Raw genomic sequence first — 22,873 nt, 5'->3', positions numbered from 1 at the left:
TGCTGGAGGGTCATTTTGCAGGGCTCTGGCAGTGCTCCTCCTGATCTCTCCTTGCACAAAGGCGGAGGTAGCGGTCCTGCTGCTGGGTTGTTGCCCTCCTACGGCCTGCCTCCACGTCTTCCTGATGTACTGGCCTGTCTCCTGGTAGCGCCTCCATGCTCTGGACACTACGCTGACAAACACAGCAAACCTTCTTGCCACAGCTCGCATTGATGTGCCATCACTGGATGAGCTGCACTACCTGAGCCACTTGTGTGGGTTGTAGACTCCGTCTCATGCTCCACTAGAGTAGAAGCACCGCCAGCATTCAAAAGTGACCAAAACATCAGCCAGGAAGCATAGGAACTAGAAGTGGTCTGTGGTCACACCACCTCAGGAACCCACTCCTTATGGGGTTCTTGCTAATTGCCGAGTAATTTCCACCTTTTGTCTATTCCATTTGCACAACAGCATGTGAAATTTATTGTCAATCAGTGTTGCTTCCTAAGTGGACAGTTTGATTTCACAGAAGTGTGATTGACTTGGACTTACATTGTGTTGTTTAAGGGTTCCCTTTATTTTTTGAGCAGTGTATATAAACTCTTAGCTTTCATTTGACATGCTCCTATAAACTTCACATGTTGGTGCGCATGGGTCCTTTTACATGCAAATGCCCCTACTAAATAAATCTGCAGCCTATGAATTCTGTGAATTGTTTAATTAGTTTCAATTAAACTATTTGATTATCTAAACAATATTGAATATAAAAGTATTGTTTTGTTCTGTCGGCAATAGGCTTTCATTAGGTAAGAAGAAGGCTAATTAGATGGCCTATTTTCAAAGCGATTTGAGCATCCCATTGTGAAAATAAGAAGATTTTATCATTCTTTATTCATGGCAAGGTTTCCTTTTATCCAAATGTTGAATAGACATGCAGACAAATTAATTCATGAAGGGAATGGGAATAGCCTTAAAGCCTACTACACTAAAAACAATTAAATAAATGCATGTTATTTGGCGGGTCACGATCGGCTCTCAGAACAATTCTATGTGGGTGGATCGGACTGCGGGGAAAAATATGTCCTGATGTCAGATGGGGCTCAGAATTGATGTGGCCGGCACAGGGTGGGGATGGCTCCAAAAAACTGACCTGTGCAGGACTCTCGTTTGAAGTGTTACATCTAAGTACAATAGCCCCCTCTTGTGGAAAGACTCCATAGTAACAGCCACAGTTTCACTGCTTGAAATGCTTGCCTCATAAAATAACACTAGGTAAAACTTAACACTCAAATAACAATAACAAAACATTAAGTCATTGCCAAACAATATTTGTGTTGCTATACACTATATACACAAATGTATGTGTATGAAGCCACACCTGTTGCTGACAAGTGTATAAAACCGAGCACACGGCCATTAAATCTCCATAGACAAACATTGGCAGTAGAATGATCTCAGTGACTTTCAACATGGCACCGTCATAGGATGTCACCTTTCCAACAAGTCAGTTTGTCAAATTTCTGCCCTGCTAGAGCTGCAATGATTAACTGAAGTGCTGCTATTGTGAGGTGGAAAGTGGCTCATCCGCGAAGTGGTAGGCCACACAAGCTCACAGAACGGGACCGGCGAGTGCTGAAGCGCATACTGCATAAAAAATTGTCTGTTCTCGGTTGCAACACTCACCACAGAGTTCTAAACTGCCTCTGGAAGCAACGTCAGCACAATTAACTGTTCGTCAGGAGCTTTATGAAATGTGTTTCCATGGCCGAGCAGCCACACACAAGCATAAGATCACCATGCGCAATGCAAAGCGTCGGCTAGAGTGGTGTAAAGCTCGCCGCCATGGAATTCTGGAGCAGTGGAAATGCGTTCTCTGGGGTGATGAATCAAGCTTCACCATCTGGCAGTCCGACGAACTAATCTGGGTTTGGCGGATGCCAGGAGAACGCTTCCTGCCCGAATGCATAGTGCCAACTGTAAAGTTTGGTGTAGGAAAAATAATGGTCTGGGGCTGTTTTTCATGGTTCAGGCTACTTAGTTCCAGGGAAGGGAAATCTAAATGCTACAGCAAACAATGACATTCTAGACGATTCTGTGATTCCAACTATGTGGCAACAGTTTGTGGAAGACCCTTTCCTGTTTCAGCATGACAGTGCCCCTGTGCACAAAGCGAGGTCCATACAGATATGGTTTGTCGAGATCGGTGTGGAAGAACTTGAATGGCCTGCACAGAGCCCTGACCTCAACCCCATCGAACACCTTTGGGATGAATTGGAACACCGACTGCAAGCCAGGCCTGCAGGCCTAATCGCCGAACATCAGTGCTCTTGTGGCTGAATGGAAGCAAGTCCCCGCAGCAATGTTCCATCCAGCATCTAGTGGAAAGCCTTCCCAGATGAGTGGAGGCTGTTATAGCAGCAAAGTGGGGGCTCAACTCCATATTAATACCCATGATTTTGAAATTAGATGTTCGACGAGCAGGTATCCACATACTTTTGGTCATGTAGTGTATTTTGCAGTGAAAATGATGCACGAATGTGAAACAAACGTTACATTATTAACTCCTGATGAAACCCTCTTATATTCAGAATAACATGTAACACAGTTCAACAGAAGAAATACTTGAACAAAACACAAATGTATGAAGTAGCTACCTGAGAGGGATGACACCTCCTCATCTTGCAACACTGTGTCTTCAGAGGCCTCTCTATCTTCCACAGTATCACTCTGGGAGGAAGCAGGTAGGGAGAGCACTTCCACTTGCCCACCGCCACGCTTGCTCTCCCCCTCCGTCTCTGCCCCCTCCTCCCCAGAGTCTGTGCTCCTGATGCTGAGCCGTCTCATGCGCGACACTGAGTCCACTTCCTTCATCCATGCCCGGCGCTCTACCGCCACCCGGTGGCTGGGCGATGCAGCCAGCTTATCCTGCAGGGCCTCTACGCGCTGCAAGGGTCCTCTGCCCCTCATCTCTCCCTCCAGACTGTGGGACAGCTTAAGGTCAGGGTTGATGGGGACCGAAAGCGGTAGTCTGTCTGGGGGAAACTCCTGCATACCTGGAGTTTCTCGACCCAGATGGGTCCATTTGGCACTCCTGATGTACTCTGGGTTATCCTGTGGTGGCTCCTTTTCTTTTGCCTCCTGCCCGTCAGGAGGCACTGTAGATACCGTTCCAGAGTCTAGTTCCTCAGAATCTGGATCTCTCGCATGTGTTTGCACTGTCTGTTCGTTTGCACTGCTGCTTTCTGTATCTTCACTAGCAGCGGGTTTACTCTCTGTTGCCGTCTCGCTAACCCGCTGCTCCCCTGTGACTAAAGACTCTGCAGGTACATCAATCCTTAATATCCTGGCTGCCCTCTCCTCTATGGATTCGTTCTCTGGAATGCCCTCAGCACATTTAAGTTTGTATAGATTGCCAATGTCCTCTGCCACTGCCAGAGCAGAGGATACCTTCGTGTCTCCTTCGCCTTCAGCTGGTTCTTCAGATGTTTCAGCTCCTTGTTGACTGTCACGGTCGCCAACAATCGTCGCGCTACTTTGATCGGATAAGTCTGGGCTTGATTCCTCGTGGAGCGGAGACATTGGACTTGGTCTGGACATCTGGCTCTCGCTCTCTCTTTTACAAATGGGGCATTCCTCTGCAGAGTCTGAACAGGCACCCCCTAGAGGCTCTGTATCGCAGCTACCACCACCAGGTTTGGATATGGCGGTGAACGTTTTGTTAACCTCTGAGTCTCGGGTCTTTTGCAAAGACTGACATATGTCCTCATAGTCAGGGGGACTCGTAAGTGTGGAGGCGTCCTGCATCGGCTGCCTATCTGCCCAGGGGACTTCTGCTGCCGTGTGCGTCGTTGGCGTCGTTGGGCTTAAGTCTCTGATCTCGCTGGGATCCCTAGGAGAGTCAATAAAGTCACTAGGGGCGGTAAAGTCACAAGGCGGTGGTGTCTCCGAAGGCGAAGAGAGGTCTAGCTTCACCGACCTGCCACTGCAGCTACTTCTCCGTGACAAATTCGAAACAACCCTGTATTCTCTGAATCCTGTAGGCTTGCGTGGTGGGACAGGGAGATCCTCTTTTAGCTGCTTGCTGAAAGTCACAGATTTTCTTTCAGCGGGTCTGGAGAAGGCGCTCTTAAGCTCCCTGTACTCCGGGTCGACGGACACAGACCAGCTCTCGATACTGCGCCTAAGGCTGCTGGGCTTGCTGAGCCCCGCCTCCCCCGCCAGCCTTATCTTGATCCGCTCAGGGATCTGCACAGCACCGCTATTGTTGGAAATGTTATTGCTGGCAGTGCCTAGCTCTAGAATGTCTTTGTAGGCCTCGTTGAGGTCCTCAATGCACTGGTCAACACTGGGTCTCTTGCTGCTCTGCTGTTGCTTCTGCTGCTGATCCTGGAACTCTTTGTTGATAGTCTCCAGCTCCTCGATGGCGTCCCATGGCCGCCTGCTGACGGGCTTCAGCAGGAACTGACCGAAGGCTTCCTGCCCACTGCAGGTTGCTGCTGGTTTGGCCTCCTCCGTCGTGTTTCCTGAGGGTGGTGTTGGTGCTGCTGCTGGCGGCTGAGCTGTGCTCTTGTTCAGCTGGCTGGAAATGGAGAAAGTGGCCGTCCTGGAAAAGGCGCTGTTGCTGGATGGTTTCAGGCTCTTCACCCCTTTTATAGGACAGCTGAATGCAGTATTGCCCACACCGCTGGGATCTTGGGTGATGACGTCAGAGGAGCCTGGGGCAGGGACTTGAGGGTCTTGTGCTTCCTTGTTTTCAGTGCCTGGAGGAGGGGGATGCTGAGGCTTTCGGGCTTCTGGGCTCGTTTGGGTCTCCTGGTCCCGGTATTGGTTCCCAGGCCAGGCACCTGAGAGTTTGAGCTCCTTGTGATGGTTTATTTTGGGGGGTTTAATAGGGAGTTTTCTCACTATTTTGCTGCTTGATCTGCTGCTCGCTATGCTACCGGTTAGTGCTTGCAGCTCAGCCTCTGCTGAAGATGTGCTTTGGAAACTTTGGTTTGTTAAGTGGCCCGTTTTGTTCTCACTCGGACTGTCCACTGGGCTTGGTGGCCGGACTGGGCTTGGTGGCTTCTCGTCGTCGTTGTTGTTTTGATCACGGGACGTACCACCCGGCGTTAGAGGGATGGGAACAGACACCAAACAGAATATTGTCTCACTAAGTTTTTTTTTTACACTCTTTTTCTCATTTTTTTCTGGTTTCTCTGAGTCACTTTTTCTTGGTTTCTCTTTCTCTGTGGAGTCAGGCTCATTGACTGACGTTGTCACTTGAGTTACAGTTTCTGACACACCTTGACCTTGGTCCACATGCCTGATCAGTTGCTGAGGAGGTCTAATGTGAAAAGCTGTTGGATAGTTACCACAGCTCTGATCAGGAGCTACACTGTCTACACTTCCTTTGTTTATTAAACCCCTGTTGCACCATCTAGTACTACTACCACCATCGTTGTCATTGAGAGATGTCTTGCGGCAGGCGTTACTGAGAGAGACCCCCTGTGGGGGGGGAAAGGCACTATCATGTGTAGATTGTCCTAAAACCTTAGAGCAGGGAGTCTCTTTCTTCATGTTTCGGATAAACTTGTCAGTGTCAGTAAGAGAATTTCCGCCAGGCCCTCCTGAGACATGTCTCACTCGCAGATCATCAAAGGGTAAATAGTGAACATGACCCAGATGCTCCTCGGTGTATCCAGGGTTAAGGTTTGGGTTAGCGTTAACCTGTTTCCTGTAGGGTATACCTCGATCCCCGTAGTGTTCCAGCCACGACCCTCTTGTCTGTCCGGAAAACCACTTTCCCACCTCTGAGCTCATAGGCATGTGCATCTGTATCTTCATCTCCCCCCTCCACTTATAGTTTGCCACTTCGTTGCGGTTGATTGGTCCTCCCCTAATTGGGGGCAGGGCTCTCTTATAAGACGGGGGCGGGATATAACCGGGGGGCTCCATGCCAAAGATAGCAGAGTGTTGTGCGAAATAGTCTTGTCTTTGCAATTCTCCACCCCGTGGGTAATAGACAGGCCTGGTGTCTTTCCGTTGTTTGGACCCTCCCTGCTGATCTACTACAGCTACAGCGAGCATCTCTTGGCTACCCCTAGTCTGCTGGTGTATTTCGTATGATGGAGGCTTGACAGGCCTGCTGAACCTGGGCTTTGGTAAAAGTGCAACATGTCCGACGCTTTGCCAACTGTTCCTGGCCCACCGGTCCCTGCTGACTGCGGCACTGTGGTAATACCGACTATAAGGCCCGGAAAATACGGTGCTGTTCACTCTCTGTCTATCAACCTGGCCTGGTCGAAGCTGGACACTGACCAAACTGGACTGTGTGTTTGTGTGTTCAGTAGCTCCATCAGGTGACAGCACTCTGGGGAGGGACTGGGACATCCCTCTGGTTCTGGGGAGGATAGAACCAGTGCTCTCTGGAGTCCTCAGGCGGTGCTGCTGCTCCTGAGCCCACCTCTCGCCTTCCCCATCCGACAGCTGCCTCCCCAGCCCCACCGCAGGCTTCCACTCCTCTGTGCCCAGGCTCTGGCACTTCCGCTCCCCAGTCACCCCAGTCACTACCCTCAACTGTCTAGGAGCCGCATCGGCCTCTCTCAGCCAGGAGATGGAGGTGTCTTCCCATAGCTGCTTCTGCTGCTTCTGCAGCTTCTCCCTCTCTCCCCTATGGTCCTCTGCGATCAGGGCCTGTGGTCGCCATGCCGCCTCCGAGGCCTTCAGAAAGCCAGCGGATGCTCTCAGCTCCCGGCCGTCTGCGTAATCCAGGAGGACGCTGAAGTCCTGGCCTCTCCTCCTCCAGTAGGAGACATCCCTCTCATCCAACTGCTCTCTTCTCTCGATCTGCTCAAAATAGGTTAAGCTGGGCGCGTCATAGAACCTGGAAAGAGAAGAATGCACAATTCAGCGGTAGGGTACTGAAGTTATTAGTTCATTAATAGAAAAAATGTAATATTCAGAATAAAATCAAAACATATTAGAAACCGCAAACGTGTTGTAACACTAACAACCTGGATGTATGATTATTTGGTTCTTGCACATGAACATAAATGGCAAAACTGTGGCTAGGTTGCACCAAAAAGAATGAAACTCTCAAAGTATTTTAGGTTGCAGAAGCTTGTTTAACTGTGATGATACAATGATGACCAGCCTGCCATGATTTGATGCAGTATTGATAATTGTGACATTTAAAATGCTGGTATCTCTGGCTGATGTTTTGGCTTTGGGGGTGAAGAGGTACTGCATCCCACATGGCCCCCGATTCGCCTATATGACTCTGGTCCTAAGTAGTGCACTGTATAGGGAATAGGGTGCCATTTTGGACATTGCCGTAGTAATCAGACTGTCCATCTCCGACCCCAAGAGGGGAGAGCCAGACAGCACACGTATCTGATGGAAGCGTTTGAGTCAGAGGCTCTCAACTCCCTTGAAGATACCATTAAAATGTACGGCGGCTGCAATATGATCTGCATATTAAAACACACGCTGACCTTAATTCAGAAAGCTGGGATTCGTCCCAAATGACGTCCTATTCCCTATATAGTGCACTACTTTTCACCAAGGCCCATAAGGCTCTCTCGTTAAAAGTAGTGCACTATGTAGGGAAAAGGCACTGCCTGCCTGCCCCTGCTGCCACTGCTAAGCGCGCTTCAAGTCTGAGCAAGAAATTATTGACTTGTTTATAAATGCCAGTTCCCCATCACGTGATGTGACCATATGCAGAGTGACAGACAACTCCATATTCCTATTTCTTATCCATTCAATCCAATTCAGGAGACTTGGCTACAGTGGGGCTTGGGGACAGTGGGGTGGGGAACCAGTGGGGAACCCTAATCCCTGTAAGTAGTGTACTATATAGGGAACAGTGTGGCATTTGGAGCACAAACTTCATTGTATCGCAGCATCTGGCAAGACAAGGCAGTGGTGCAGCAGCCTCAGTATTCGTTCTGCAGCTCTGGAAGGAAGGAAACGGGAAGGAAAAAAACATCCTCCTGCGCAATGTAGACTGAGTTGCTTGACTTTGCATGCAATGCCGAAGGGCCCGGCAAAACAAAAAAAGGGAGGGAAGGTATGGTGGGGGATCTCAAAAGAGAGAGAAAGAGAAAAAAAACTCACCCGCTATCCGTGGCGAGAGAATCGCCCAGGGGCTGTGCTAGGTTGTCACCTAGGTTACCGCTGACAGCTTCTTTTCTCCTTTGGTTCCTTTCCCCGCCGCTCTCATTGTCACAGCTGCCGGGGTAGCCCTTCGCCAGTAGTGCCTGCCTGCTGCTGCTGAAGACGCAGGCCCCCCTGTCTCCCGCCTGTTCATTCCCGTTCAGTGATCCACCACGACCAGATCTCTGGTTCTCTGCTGCTGGGATTTCGCGGTGGCAATCGGCGGCGGCGTGGCGCTGCTTCTCGTAAGGCGCGGTGGCGGATGAAGTTGAAGAGGGGCAGGGGACGCTTGTCTTGGGCAGTTTGTATCCGTGAGAAATGAGGAGGTCGTCCACGCTGTACATGGTGGTGTGTGTCTGTCTTGGCAGCAGGAGGGCGAAGGTGTTTATGTTGTTCCTTATGCGCAGTGCTGGTGGTAGAAACCGGAGCACAACTGCTCAGCAGAGGCCATCCCTATGGGGAGAAGAGAGGTAACATTTAGCTAGCTTCAATAGCATAACTACCAATGATTGATATTTACACTAGATGTCTGACAGGGGGCGCTGTTTTGAAGCCACCGCGCTTCAAAACACTCCCCCACCATTGTGAAGCTATAGAAATGTATTTATTAGTGTCTACATTCTTTTTTGCCATGTCTATTCTATTACAGACACCTTAAYGCATATTTTTTTATAATATTATTGCGAGCTAAACATAAAAATGTAAATATATAAACATTCTTCTTTGAAAGTAATAATGTTACTGTCCCCACTACAACAAAAACATATTTAAATACCTGCCATTTTGTACTTGAAACATTTATTAATCCTATCGAGCAGGGTTTCCCAATCTCGGTCCCGGGGCCCCCCCTGGGTGCACGTTTTGATTGTTGCCCAGCTCTACACAGCTGATTCAAACAACCAACTCATCATCAAGCTCTGATTATTTGAATCAGATGTGTAGTGCTAGGGCAAAAATGTGCACCCAGGGAAGGCCCCAGGACAAAGTTTGGAAAACCCTGCTATGGAGGACTGCTCCTTCTGGGGAGTGCCAATATGGCCTTCTGGTAGCTTCAAAGCCTCTCATTGGCCAATACATAGCATCAGTAGAATAGGGTTTGTATACATCATTGATAGCTACTTGCTGATGGTATGGAACACTAATGTATGTACACTACAGTGTATTTGGAATGTATTCAGAACTCATGAATTTTTCCACACTTTGTTTTGTTACAGTTTTATTCTGAAATGGATTAATTCATTTTTCCCCCTCATCATTCTACATCAATCTACATTTTTTTTTGAAATTTTGCAAATGTATTAAAAATAAAAAAGTGAAATATCAGATTTACATAAGTATTCAGACCCTTTACTCAGTACTTTGTTGAAACACCTTTGGCAGCGATTACAGCCTACAAGCGTGGCACACCTGTATTTGGGGAGTTCTTCCCATTCTTCTCTGCAGATCCTCTCAAGCTCTGCCGGGTTGGATAGGGAGCGTTGCTGCACAGCTATTTTCAGGTTTCTCCAGAGATGTTCGATAGGGTTCAAGTTCGGGCTCTGTCTGGGCCACTCAAGGACATTCAGAGACTTCTCCCGAACTGTTATTTTTTATTTAACTAGGCAAGTCAATTAAGAACAAATTCTTATTTACAATGACGGCCTACCCCGGCCAAACCCGGACGATGCTGGGCCAATTGTGCGCCGCACTATGGGACTCCCAATCACGGCCGGATATGATACAGCCTGGGTTAAACCAGGGACTGTAGTGATGCCTCTTGCACTGAGATGCAGTGCCTTAGACCGCTGCGCCACTCCTGCGTTGTCTTGGCTGTGTGCTTAGGATCGTTGTCCTGTTGGAAGGTGAAGCTTCGCCCCCCAGTCTGAGGTCCTGAGCGCTCTGGAGCAGGTTTTCATCAAGGATCTCGCTGTACTTTGTTCCGTTCATCTTTCCCTCGACCCTGACTAGTCTCCCAGTCCCTGCAGCTGAAAAAGATCCCCACAGCATGATGCTGCCACCACCAGGCTTCACCATAGGGATGGCATTGGCCAGGTGATGAGCAGTGCCTGGTTTCTTCCAGACATGATGCTTGGCATTCAGGTCAAAGAATTCAATCTTTGTTTCATCAGACCAGAGAATCTTGTTTCTCATGGTCTGAGAGTCCTTTAGGTGCCTTTCGGCAAACTCAAAGTGGGCTGTCATGTGCCTTTTACTGAGGAGTGGCTTCCATCTGACCATTCTTCCATAAATGCCTGATTGGTGGAGTGCTACAGAGGTGGTTGTCTTCTGGAAGGTTCTCCCATCTCCACAGAGGGACTCTGGAGCTCTGTCATAGTGACCATCGGGTTCTTGGTCACCTCCCTGACCAAGGCCCTTCTCGCCCGCCTGCTCAGCTTCTTCCATTTAAGAATGATGGAGGCCACTGTGTTCTTGGGGACCTTCAACGCTGCAGAAATGTTTTAGTACCCAGATCTGTGCCTTGACACAATCCCATCTCGGAGCTCTACGGACAATTCCTTCGACCTTATGGCTTGGTTTTTGCTCTGACATGCACTGTGAACTGTGGGACCTTATATAGACAGGTGTGTCTCTTTCCAAATCATGTCCAATCAATTGAATGTACCCCAGGTGGACTCCAATCAAGTTATAGAAACATCTCAAGAATGATCAATGGAAACAGGATGCACCTGAGCTCAATTTCGAGTCTCATAGCAAAGGGTCTGAATACTGTAAGGTATTTCCGTTTTTAATATATTTGCAAACTTTTCTAAAAACCTGTTTTTGCTTCGCCATTATGGGGTATTGTGTGTAGATTGATGAAGAAAAACATTAATTTAATCCATTTTAGAATAAGGTTGTAACCTAACAAAATGTGGAAAATGTGAAGGGGTCTGAATACTATCCGAATGCACTTTATATGTAGGGGAGAACAAACAGGGGAGAGAGACAGGAAACAGGTAACATTCTGTCAAGACTGTCCCAAACGGTCCAACCTTTCGGTTACTGGCCCAACACTTTAACCGCTAGGCTACCTGCCGCCCACTACTTAGAGAATAGGGTGCAATTTGGTTATGGTATAGGGTGTCATTTGGGACACACACAGTTTCAGAGCTTGTTATGTCTGATTAGGTCACTGGAGGGCGGACAGTAGACTATTTGTATTTTGTACATGTTCCTGTTACGGCCAAGTTACACCAGGCACTACCTCTAGCGATCAAACTACCGGAGGTCAGTCATTTTCTTGAACCTAGAAGTAATTTTCTTGAAGTCTCTTCTAAAAAATATAATTAGTATATTATGTGAAAATGTATTTCCTATAATAGATTGAGCACTGAATAGAATGAATAGTAGTTTAGTGTGTTTCCAGTGTGTTGTTTCCCAAATGGCACCCTATTCTCTACATACTGCACTACTTTAACCAGAGACTATGGGTTCTCATCAAAAGTAGTGCACTAAATAAGGAATAGGGCGCCATTTGAGACGCAAACCTGTAACACATTCCTTTCAGTATTTATTGAATGGCTGTGTATTTTTTCTCTGTCTCTGACTGACTCAGTCAAAATCAATCTGTTTCCAGATTAGCACAGCAGGGGTTGCTATAAACAGATGCCATTCAAAAACAAAGTTTTAAAATATATTTTATGATTTGAATACTTGTTGCTCTTCTTTCTGACAATAATTGTAGTGCCAGTCATTTTAATAATATTAAATTGTCTTGCCAGATAAAAGAAATGCCTCAATGTTTGACATGAAARAAATGTATCAACTGAAAAGTGGTATTGTACAGTAAGAAAAGTTTTGAATTACATCCCAAAACATTGTGTTTGTCCTGGTTGAGTGACTTGCAACATTGCTCGGGAGCAGTGTTCGGGAAGCTACTCTGAAAATATAGTTGACCAATTAGAAGTGAAGCTACGCTAAAGCTCCCCTTAAGAAAAATATAGTTTAATTAACTAAAGTAACTTGAAAAAGTAGTTCACTACATCCAAACTATGATCATATCTAAATATCAAATGTCATAGCATACAAATTGCAAGAACAGATCACTTTGGAGTCTGATTTTAACAGAATGTGTAATATAGTCTAGTAAACACAAACTATTTATTTTATTTTTTGTTTTTACCCCCTTTTTCTCCCTAATTTCGAACTTGTCTCATCGCTGCATCTCCCCAACGGGCTCCAGTCACCAGACGACTGAGGTCAGCCTATTGGCGCCCGTCCTGCCACAAGGAGTCGCTAGCGCGCAATGAGCCAAGTAAAGCCCCCCAGGCCAAACCCTCCTCTAACCCAGACGACGCTGGGCCAATTGTGCACCGCCCCTATGGGACTCCCGATCACGGCCAGTTGTGATACAGCCCGGGATCAAACCCGGGTCTATAGTTACGCCTCTAGCACTGCGATGCAGTGCCTTAGACCGCTGCGCCACTCGGGAGTCCCCAAAAACAATGTTTCAAGGGAGAATTAGGCAGGTCTCTTTTTACAAAGAAAGTAGTATGTGTGTGTGTGTGTGTGTGTGTGTTGTGTGTGTGTGTGTGGTGTGTGTGGTGTGTGGTTGTGTGTGTTTGTGTGTGTGTGTTGTGTGTGTGTGTGTGTTTGTGTCTATAAACAGTAGGGAGGGCAAACCAGTTTGGGTGATTACTGGTAGATCATCAAAATAAATAAATCCCGACACATTTCTGGACCGATTCGTCAGTTTTGACCTCATTAGGTACAATACCGTTGGAAATGTATGTTGAAAGTTACATTTATATTCCTGAAACATAAGTTTAAAATGATACTGTCGCTGCTTCCTGTTGACAAAACATATTAATGAATGACAAAAGTCTTGAGTGTCCTAATCSATAACCAATACGCAGAAACAGTTTGTGATATATTGAGAACATAAAATGTACCATCTACACGTACATGTGCAAACAATAGTAATCATATTATTTTGTATTTTTTTAAACGAGCACCTTACATGTACCTTACCGTACATGCCCCCAAAAGCCTGTTTTGTCAAGTGGCAATAAATCACTCATCGAAAATGATAGCTGCTCTCTAGTGCTGTGACCCCCAGCGCGATGACAAAATCAACAGTACAAAACCAATTGCTTTTAAAGCAGATATTGATCTGCTTGACGCAATCGATCTTGTGTCATCGTGTTGACTATAAACTTTTATACTAACACCCCCAATCTGAGGTAAAAAGGATGTGCAATTCCACCCCAATTCGATGTGGTCAAAATGTCAGCTTGTGTAATGTAGTAACACATACTGTCCACATCATGGAAAGTGGCGCAATATACATTAATTAGATATGGCAAAATAATTCAACATCTTAATTTGGGATGATAGCAAATTAAGCAAACTCACAGCTTTTTTTAAGAATCACATATTTTCTAACTAGTTTACCCATTTAGACATTAAAAAAACTGCTCATGAGCACAATTTAACCAGGCGCTCTAGACGAGAGCATCCACAGGGTCTGTGCAGCAGGTTGAATGTTTGACGTCCCTACAAACAGCCTCGTTTGTCTGATGAATTAATTAGTGCATGTCGCAGACTCAGCCAGCCTGGAGATGTCAGTGGCATGGCTTATAAAGCAACAAATGCTGTGATCCGGTTTAGATGTAAATGGTGGCTTGCCATTCAGTTTTCATGAAAAAGTCAGTACTCAAGGGACAAATTTCAAGTCAAAAGCAATATGAGTGCTTGGACAGGCCAATAATTACAATCCACTTTGAATCTATCCCATAGGGCTCTGGATCAAAAGTAGTGCACTAAATAAAGTATTGAGTGCACTTTGGGATGCACACTAGGTAAACTCTTTGCCAGCGACTCTCCAGGCTGACAGAATAGTTTCTAGGTACCCAGAAGATTAAAAGAGTTGCACTGTTGCGCTGTGATTACGACTGACAACATTGATGCTAAATGTTGTTACTGGTGTAATTACATTATTGCTACACATGTATAGGTGCAACTTAAAGGGGTAGTTCACCCAAATTACAAAATGGTTGCCTGGCAGGTAGGAGCGTTGGGCCAGTAACCGAAAGGTTGAAACCGAAAGGTTGCTGTATCGAATCCCCAAGCTGACAAGGTAAAAATATGTTGTTCTGCCCCTGAGCAAAGCAGTTTACCCACTGTTCCCTGGCGCCGATGACGTGGATGTCGATTAAGGCAGCCCCCCCTTAAGGCAGCCCCCCCCCCCCCCCCCCCGCACCTCTCTGATTCAGAGGGGTTGGGGTTAAATTCGGAAGACACATTTCAATTGAATTGCATTCAGTTGTACAACTGACTAGGTATCCCCCTTTCACTTTAAGTTAGCCTTCGAAGACAGTCTCCAGGTAAACTAAACCAAATCATGGATTGCTGTCTTACCCTGTCCATAGACTGCTTACAGGAAAACATGTTCTTTTTTTAGTTTCGGTGACCAAAATTTTGATAACTAAGTTGAACTGTCCCTTTAACAGGACTACACACCATTTTTCAATGACAGCAACATGAAAGGATATTTTAACCGGTCCTACATGGCAACAGGTAACGGAACCTTAGTCTGTGTTCCTCAATACAGGGTAGCACATTTACTAACTAAGACACCTGATTCAACTAATACGGGTTTGGTGATTACCCCAATCAGGTGTGTTGGTGCAGGGCTGGAGCAGAAATGTGCACACCCTGTGGGTCCCACGGGAATGGATTGAGAAACACTGTTCTAACAAGATCGACACTGCAAAGCCATCAGGGACGCAAACAAAAACCAAAGTGTACACCCTGCCACTTTTTTGGTTAAAAGATAAGGGATGGCGCTGGAGAAATGTATCAACGTAGCGAATCCAGATTGCTCGTTTTAAACTGCGTGTTCGAAAACAGATGGAAGCTGCTTGTTCGAAACAGATGGCTTCGGCCATAAACAAATGCACACAATTTCAAACCCAAAGCAGTGGAGAAGTCAGCAACAGATGTCCGTGGAGCACTTTTGGTAGGGCATCAAAACAACTCAAAGCTTCCATCCCAAATGGCACCCTATTCCCTATACACTACACTACTTTGACCAGAGACCTATGGGTCCTTCCCCTGGTCAAAAGTAGTGCACTATATAAGGAAAAGGGTGCCAGTTGGGACACAAATAAAGTCTAGTTGCTCATTATAAACAAGACTCTAGTTAGGTGGCGTAGTTGGTGGGGGGAAAAGGTAGCCACGGTGTGGGTTTAGTGTTTCATAATATAGTCATAGAATGGAGAAACATTTAACCTTCAAACTGTGGTTAGCAAGGCTGATTCATATCTGCATTTTCCTGATACAAGTTATTACAATTATTTATTATGCAGGAATAAATCTGTGGATACATCCCACATGGCACCTTATTCCCTATATAGTGTACTACTTTTGGCAAGACCCCTATAGGCCCTGGTCAAAAGTAGTGCACTATAAAGGGAATATGATGCCATTTGGGAAGCACTTTTCACTTTATCTTCATCTTGAACCAGAGGGACCACTAAATGGACAAGGGTCATATCACTGTACATTATGTACATCCACGTAATTTCTCACTTGCCATGCACTATTTACATTACCTTTCTTCAGTTTCAGTCTACTTATAATTCCGGCAAATTCTCATGACCTCGAATTGACCTTGGCACATTCATAATTTAAAAACATTGTATATGTCCCAAATGGCACCTTATTCCCTACCCTTTACAGAAAAAAGACACATGCATTCATGCGATCACATGTGAAGTTAATGTAACATGTAAAGCAACGTGTGATGACGTGAAACTACATATGAAAGCGTGACGACGTGAGGTGTTCCAAAAACACCTGTTTTGCACATTTTCCACATGTGAAATCATGTCTTTTTTCTGTAAAGCAGTGGTCACCAACCGGTCGTTTGCGATCGACTGTTCAATCATCTCGGCATTCCTAGTCAGTCACCAAACATKTATGCAGACAAGCCAACGATAAAGGCTTGCTCTTTTACCGGGAGGGAACACTTGATTCAGAAACCCTGCGCAACGGGTAGGCAAATTGTTCGCATTCTGAACCATTTCATTTGTCTGAAGGGACAAAACTCCGCCTACCTGGCGGACCAGGAGAACTGTGGCTAGATCAAACTTTTAAAACCATGATCAGAGAGAAACTGTCAAAGAATACAGCAAAGAGCTGTATGTTCAAGTTCATGCAGCACTGTCAACACTGTTTTTATAAAACGCACTTCTCCAGACTCCCGCGCTGAAGCTGCACTGGATTAGTAGCCAAGTGTATCGATTGCCCTGCGTTTTTATTATGAACACTTCCTCATGTTTATTTTAATGTCAAGGGATATTTCACTTTCTCTGGTTATATGAACAACATGAATTTGTGCATGAGGCAGAAATAATGAAGTGCGACTCGAGTTTAGCCACCAGCGGGAGGACGGTATCCCCTCTGGTCAGTCTCACCGGAGGAAAAGAGAGCAGGGACCATGAGAGGCAGACCCTCTGCTGCTCTCTCCCTCCCTCCGCTGAGACTGACCAACAGATGGCAGCTACCGTACCATTAGTCCAGTAAAATAAAAAAGCGAATTATTTCWATTTATGTTCAGCTATGCCTCACAAGTGATACAAGTGATATATTTTGTTATCAAAGCTCGAGTTTTGAAATWTAATATGGTCTGAGAAGAACAATATTGGCAGGCCTAGAATATAGCCAATATGCTATGCTAATGTATTAGCACTACTGTACAAATTTCATTCCTACAGACTGTTTTTATTAATGTTGCATAGGCTTACATTTTCCATGTTGTTGTTTTTTATCTGAGCGGTAGAGCTCGGCTTGCTTTTTGACGGCGAAAGTGATCTTGACTCCGAAAAGGTTGGTGACCACTGCTGTGACCACTGCATATAGTGCACATAGGGCTCTGGTCAAAAGTAGTGCACTATACAGGAAATAGGGTGCCATTTTGGGACTCACTTTATGAGTCTCTAGTAAGCACCCCAAAGGTGGCACTTGAGGTAGAACTTTGAGTAAATAACATCTTCAAATCATCTCCAACATCTAAAATAGCCTACATGCCCTTTGATGACTCCAGGCCCCTTGTGTGTGGTGTCAAAACAGCTGAAGCACCTGCTGCCTGCCTGCTTCTCTACAATAACACACACAATATCTCAAGGGTTTCCATTGGAAACCAGCACACACACCAGGCACAATGTAGAAGAGTAAATATGGCAAGTCTAAATTGACACAATGGAAAGTAGATGCTCAATTTCTCTCTCTCTCTCTCTCTCTGCTGCCATGGTCAAACAAGCCAGCAGACCAAACAAAGTGTAGCCTACAGAGAGAAACTAGTTTTGAGGAGCTGAAGGAGAGATGTGGCTATATTGAAACCATTCAGTAACTGCATCCCGGATGGCACCCTATTCCTTATATAGTGCACTACTTTTAACCAGGCCCTAGGGCTCTGGTCAAAAATAGTGCACTGAAATAGTGCACTAAACAGTGCCTCGTTGAGCAAGGTCACTACTGGAAGAGGAACGCCATGCAAACTCCAGCAGAAAAGGCAATGGCATACGGTACAGACTGATACCCTGACTGATTCAATGCATGCAGGGTAAAATGGCAATGCTGAGGTTGCCAGAGTTACTGTCTGCTGTTGACCTGGCACACACCTCTTCCTCCCCTCCCCTTCCCTCAGCTCTCCTGGCTATGTTGAGTGAGGCCCCACTGTTGCCAGGTTTGCATCCCAAAATGGCATGGGCGCTGGTCAAAAATAGTGCACAATCTAGGTAATAGGGTGCCATTGGGGACGCAGCCCTTGCAACACCATGCATCCTAACTCTTACCTTATGATGGAAATCTACCATGCCGTTTTATTGGAGACCTAAAAGTCAAACAGGCCTGTATACCGGACCTACGGCTTAGGCGGGTTTATGAACTTTGCCATCTAAGTTGAAACCCAGTATTTATGTTTGGACCTTTTCCTAGATATTTGATTCCACATGCCTCTATGGAGGCATTATCATTTGAAACAGATAAGGCCTACTATATCCCACCACTGCCAATCAATAACAGATCCTGCTACTATGTAGACTAGGTAGATACAGTAGGCTACGGTATGACCTACTCTATAGAACCTTGCTATAATGCAGTGTTAACTGATACAGCCTATACATAAAATTGACCTGTTAAGAATGATTTCTCAAGTCTGCTTTGCACTCCACAGAAAACACATTGCTTTAGACTGTAGGCTATAGGTTACTGCAGGTAGGCTATATAGGCTACTAGCGCCTATGAGAAGAAAAAAATATCGATACTTGCAAGTTGAAAATGTGAGCGGTCGTGCATTGACGAACAGTCGTTAGCCAAAATCATAACCCCATTGCAATTGTACATGCTCCCCGAAATACACCCATCATGTTATAAAATACACATTCAGATCTCGCCATCAACCGTTGTTAAATGTTAATTCACCAAAGGGTGAACATTTTCCGAGTGCAAATTTAAAGCGCCGTTAATTTTAAGGCTTTTGCAGATGCGTCTTAGCTGAGTGTGTGTGTATTTACCAAGACTCAAACAGCCACCCTGCGCTACCTTGTACGTGAAGCAAAAATAGACAGCCCCTCCCCTGAAAAAAACAACATCTGCATGGTAAAGAATACTCCTAGTATACAAAAAACGCATACATATTTGCGAGATCGTTATAAACGCTTAATGGCATAGATACGCATCCTACCTGGAAGATGTTTGGCGCGGCGGTTGCATTTCCCCTGCGCCCAGCTTCAGTCGCTGAGAGCACTGCACAGCCCTTCTGCTGAGCATGCCTATAACGATAGGGGAGGACGCGTTGCCAGGGTGGAGTGTGTTCTTCTCGCGCTAAACCAGCCGCTACACTGTGCGTTCGTTGTTCGTTAAAAAGGGATTTCAAAATGGTTTCTTCCAAACTGTGTAATAACTTTTTTGATTCTTGCCAGAGGCAGCAATAAATGTTTCCCATATCATTGTGTGTTTATATTGAAATACATTCAGGTACTGTGTATACATGAGTATACATGATGGGTATACATAGGTATGCACATACACATACAGACAGGGAGCACACCGCATACTAGCCACAGCTAGGGCACCTTGCCCATGTAACGTGCATCCCAAATGGCTGTGTCCCAAATGACACCAATTCTTACTGTCCCAAATGACATCCATTCCCTATATAGTACACTACTTTTGAACAGGTCTGGTCAAAAGTAGTGCACTATACAGTATAAAGAATAAAGTGCCATTTATGAACTATACTGCCACTGAAAAACAATACAATGCAACTTCATCTTCCAATCAGCAGTGTAAATGTGTCCTTTTGCTCTCTGATGTTATTTCCGATCGCACACCGTAAAAGTGGGGAAAATAAAGCTTTTCTTTTCTGATGACTGGATTGGAAGTCCTCCATCCCCTCCCTCTGCTATTTACTGTAGGCCTACGTTGTCTTAGCTTGCATCACAAATACCACCATATGCTCTACACAGTGCACTACTTTCGACCTACAATTTTGACCTACTATTAACGAGAGCCCTGGACAAAAGTAGTGGACTATATAAGGACTAGGGTTCCATTTGGGATCCACACTTTGTTTCTATCTGCCTTCAGAGCTTTACAGTAACACTTGGTTGGTCTGTAATAAAAACACATCTTTCAGAGAGCGGTGAGGCTGTCATGGCACACACGGGTTCCCTCTAAGTGCAGTATGTCACAGTTGGCACAGTAAGGAAGGTCTGAACAGAGTGCATTTAATTAACCAAGCTGTCTTGGCATTGGACGGGAGGGGGGGACACTCACTGGCGAGTCATCACCATCCGCCATGCACCACCAAGGGCATGTTTCAGCTCTCTGACTGCCATACAGTTACAAATTAGCACTGAGGGAACATGCTGCTGTGCTGTCTGTGGAAAACTGGGCTCTGATAGTACATGGTTTTTTATGAATGTTGTCAGTGGTAGTACAGTGCCAGTCAGTAGTACAGTACCAGTACTGCTCTCAGAGGAGAGGAATATAATGTACTGTAGAGAGGATATGTTAGTCTCTTCTCTTACTGTAGAGGGTCCAGTAGTCTTTGTTTTTACTTTAGAGAGGGTATATTAGTCTCTCCTCTTACTGTAGAAAGGGTCTAGTAGCCTCTTTTCTTACTGTAGAGAGTGCGTATTAGTCTTTCATTTGTATATTTGGACTCATTTACTCCATGATGATGGATGCATCTGAAATGGCACCCTATTCACTATATCATGCACTACTTTAAACCCTATGGTCCCTGGTCAAAAGTAGTGCACTACAAAGGGAATCGAGTGCCATTTGGGTTAGGCGATGACAAGCAGCCGTATCTCCCGCCACAGGAACAACCAGGCTCCGAGTGAGTGCTGCATCATCTCTTCCAGCACTTTCAAATACTTTGAGTTTTTGCTTTGCCCTGCCTGGAGTGCCAGATAAGGTAGGGTTTACAGATTTGAAACTATTCTATTAGTTCTATTGTGCCATTCAAGTTCAATCCAGCTCAAAGTATTTGAAATGTTTTGAAATAGTATTTGAACTCAGGTCTATACTGCTAGCTAGCAGTGTTTGACTCTGTAACAGGAGCATATCATTAAAGTACAGAGGGGAAATCGTTCAGCCTTACCCATTTCCTGCCACATGGCACAATGTCTGGTGGTCCATGGGTGCTTTAACCCTAACTGAAGCCATGTTGGGCCTATTTTAGAACAGAGGGTTGATTTACAGGGTAATAAAATCCTTTCAATGCAAAATTACCACTTCTGATTAATGGGAAGTTCATATGTTGAAACGCAAAGCCAAAAGAGCACTTGGGTCTTATGGAAGTTGTATAAGACTGGAGACACAATATGTGACCCAAATGGCAAAAACCCAAAACACCAGTCTCAACGTCAACAGTGAAGAGGCGACTCCGGGATGCTGGCCTTCTAGGCAGAGTTCCTCTGTCCAGTGTCTGTCTGTGTTCTTTTGCCCATCTTAATCTTTTCTTTTTATTGGCCAGTCTGAGATATGGCTTTTTCTTTGCAACTCTGCCTAGAAGGCCAGCATCCCGGAGTCGCCTCTTCACTCTTGACGTTGAGACTGGTGTTTTGTGGCTACTATTTAATGAAGCTGCCAGTTGAGGACTTGTGGGGCATCCATTTCTCAAACTAGACAGTTCAGTCAGATAGTATAGATTTAGTATAGATTTATAGATTTATGATTGGATTGTTTCTCAAACTAGACACTCTAATGTACCTGTCCTCTTGCTCAGTTGTGCACCGGGGCCTCCCACTCCTCTTTCTATTCTGGTTAGGGCCAGTTTGCGCTGTTCTGTAAAGTGAGTAGTCCACAGCGTTGTACAAGATCTTCAGTTTCTTGGCAAATTCTCGCATGGAATAGCCTTCATTTCTCAGAACAAGAAAAGACTGATGAGTTTCAGAAGAAAGTTCTTTGTTTCTGGCCATTTTGAACTTGTAATCGAACCCACAAATGTTGATGCTCCAGATACTCTAGTCTAAAGGCGGCCAGTTTTATTGCTTCTTCGATCAGAACAACGGTTTTCAGCTGTGCTAACATAATTGCAATAGGGTTTTCTAATGATCAATTAGCATTTTAAAATTATAAACTTGGATTAGCTAACACAACGTGCCATTGGAAACCAGGAGTGATGGTTGCTGATAATGGGCCTCTGTACGCCTATGTAGGTATTCCAKTCAAATAAAATCAGCCGGTTCCAGCTACAATAGTAATTTACAACACTTACAATGTCTACACAGTATTTCTGATAAATGTTATGTTATTTTAAAAATGGACAAAAAAAATGCTTTTCTTTCAAAAACAAGGACATTTCTAAGTGACCCCAAACTTTTGAACGGTAGTGTATCTAGAAGTAAAGGAGACTATAGAAATAGAGCTGCCATTTTGTTTTTTGCTACAAATAGTTGGTAGAGCCGTGTGGTTTATCTAGTTGATAGACAGTTTTGGACCCCGGAAAGGCTAACATTAGAAACTATCATCACATAAGTACCATATAATATGGAGACCATCGTTGTGTCTCAAATGGCACCCTATTCCCTATATCAGTGTTTCCCAATCCTGGTCCAAGAGTACCCCCAACAGTACACACTTTTGTTGTAACCCTGGACAAGCACACCTGATTCAACTAATCATCAAGCCCTCAAAGAGCTGAACGAGAGCTGTGTTTATCCAGGGCTACAACAAAAATGTGTACTATCAGGGGTACTCAAAGACCAGCGTTGGGAATCAATGCCCTATATAGTGCACTACTTTTGACCAGAGCCCTATGGACCATGGGGTCAAATCCTTCTCAAAWGAGTGCTCGTTGTTACAAATGGGGAGAAATGTCCCGTGCAAAATAAAGTACACTCCAGTTGCCCAAATCATGGGGAAGCTACCAAAGAACTAACTTGTACTATGAAGACATAACAAAAAGACAAGGGGTTTTATTCCTTGACGTGGTAAATACTTTTGAGGACACCCACTGTCTGGTACTGTATACACGGAAGCATAACACAGTAATATATGTAATGTATTCAAGACCTTTTTAAATTGTCACGACATAGTTAATCAAAGAATGAGCACTCGGGTGAGAAATGTCCCACGCATACAAACGTAATTCCATCTAGAGTACTGTACAGATCGCCACCTCACGGGGCACCAACCAAACAGCACCAAAGTTCTGTTACCAGTTGGAATTCTGTGACTCACTGGCATTCCTTGGAGATAAGCCACGGGAGGGGGAGATAGCAGTAGCATCCCAAATGGAAACCTATTCCCTACATAA

The 22,873-nt window shown here is 45.3% G+C and overlaps 1 protein-coding gene across 1 annotated transcript in view; it reads right to left on the bottom strand.

Moving 5' to 3' along the window:
* Nucleotides 1-18,850, bottom strand: part of LOC111978933 (junctional cadherin 5-associated protein-like) — a 33,889-nt gene extending 15,039 nt beyond the window's left edge. Inside the window, exons 1-3 of the mRNA XM_024009180.1 lie at nt 18,788-18,850; nt 8,080-8,571; nt 2,634-6,844 (exon numbers count right to left, since the gene is read on the bottom strand). Coding sequence (XP_023864948.1) covers nt 2,634-6,844; nt 8,080-8,462 — 4,594 coding nt within the window. The 5' untranslated portion in view covers nt 8,463-8,571; nt 18,788-18,850. The remainder of the gene's footprint in view (nt 1-2,633; nt 6,845-8,079; nt 8,572-18,787) is intronic.
* Nucleotides 18,851-22,873: the final 4,023 nt, after the last annotated feature.

The sequence above is a fragment of the Salvelinus sp. IW2-2015 genome, linkage group LG19, assembly GCF_002910315.2.
Source record: "Salvelinus sp. IW2-2015 linkage group LG19, ASM291031v2, whole genome shotgun sequence".
In the NCBI taxonomy this organism is placed as follows: Eukaryota; Metazoa; Chordata; class Actinopteri; order Salmoniformes; family Salmonidae; genus Salvelinus; species Salvelinus sp. IW2-2015.
The sequence above is the reverse complement of the archived record's forward strand: the minus strand, read 5'-3'. Positions and strand labels throughout refer to the sequence as shown.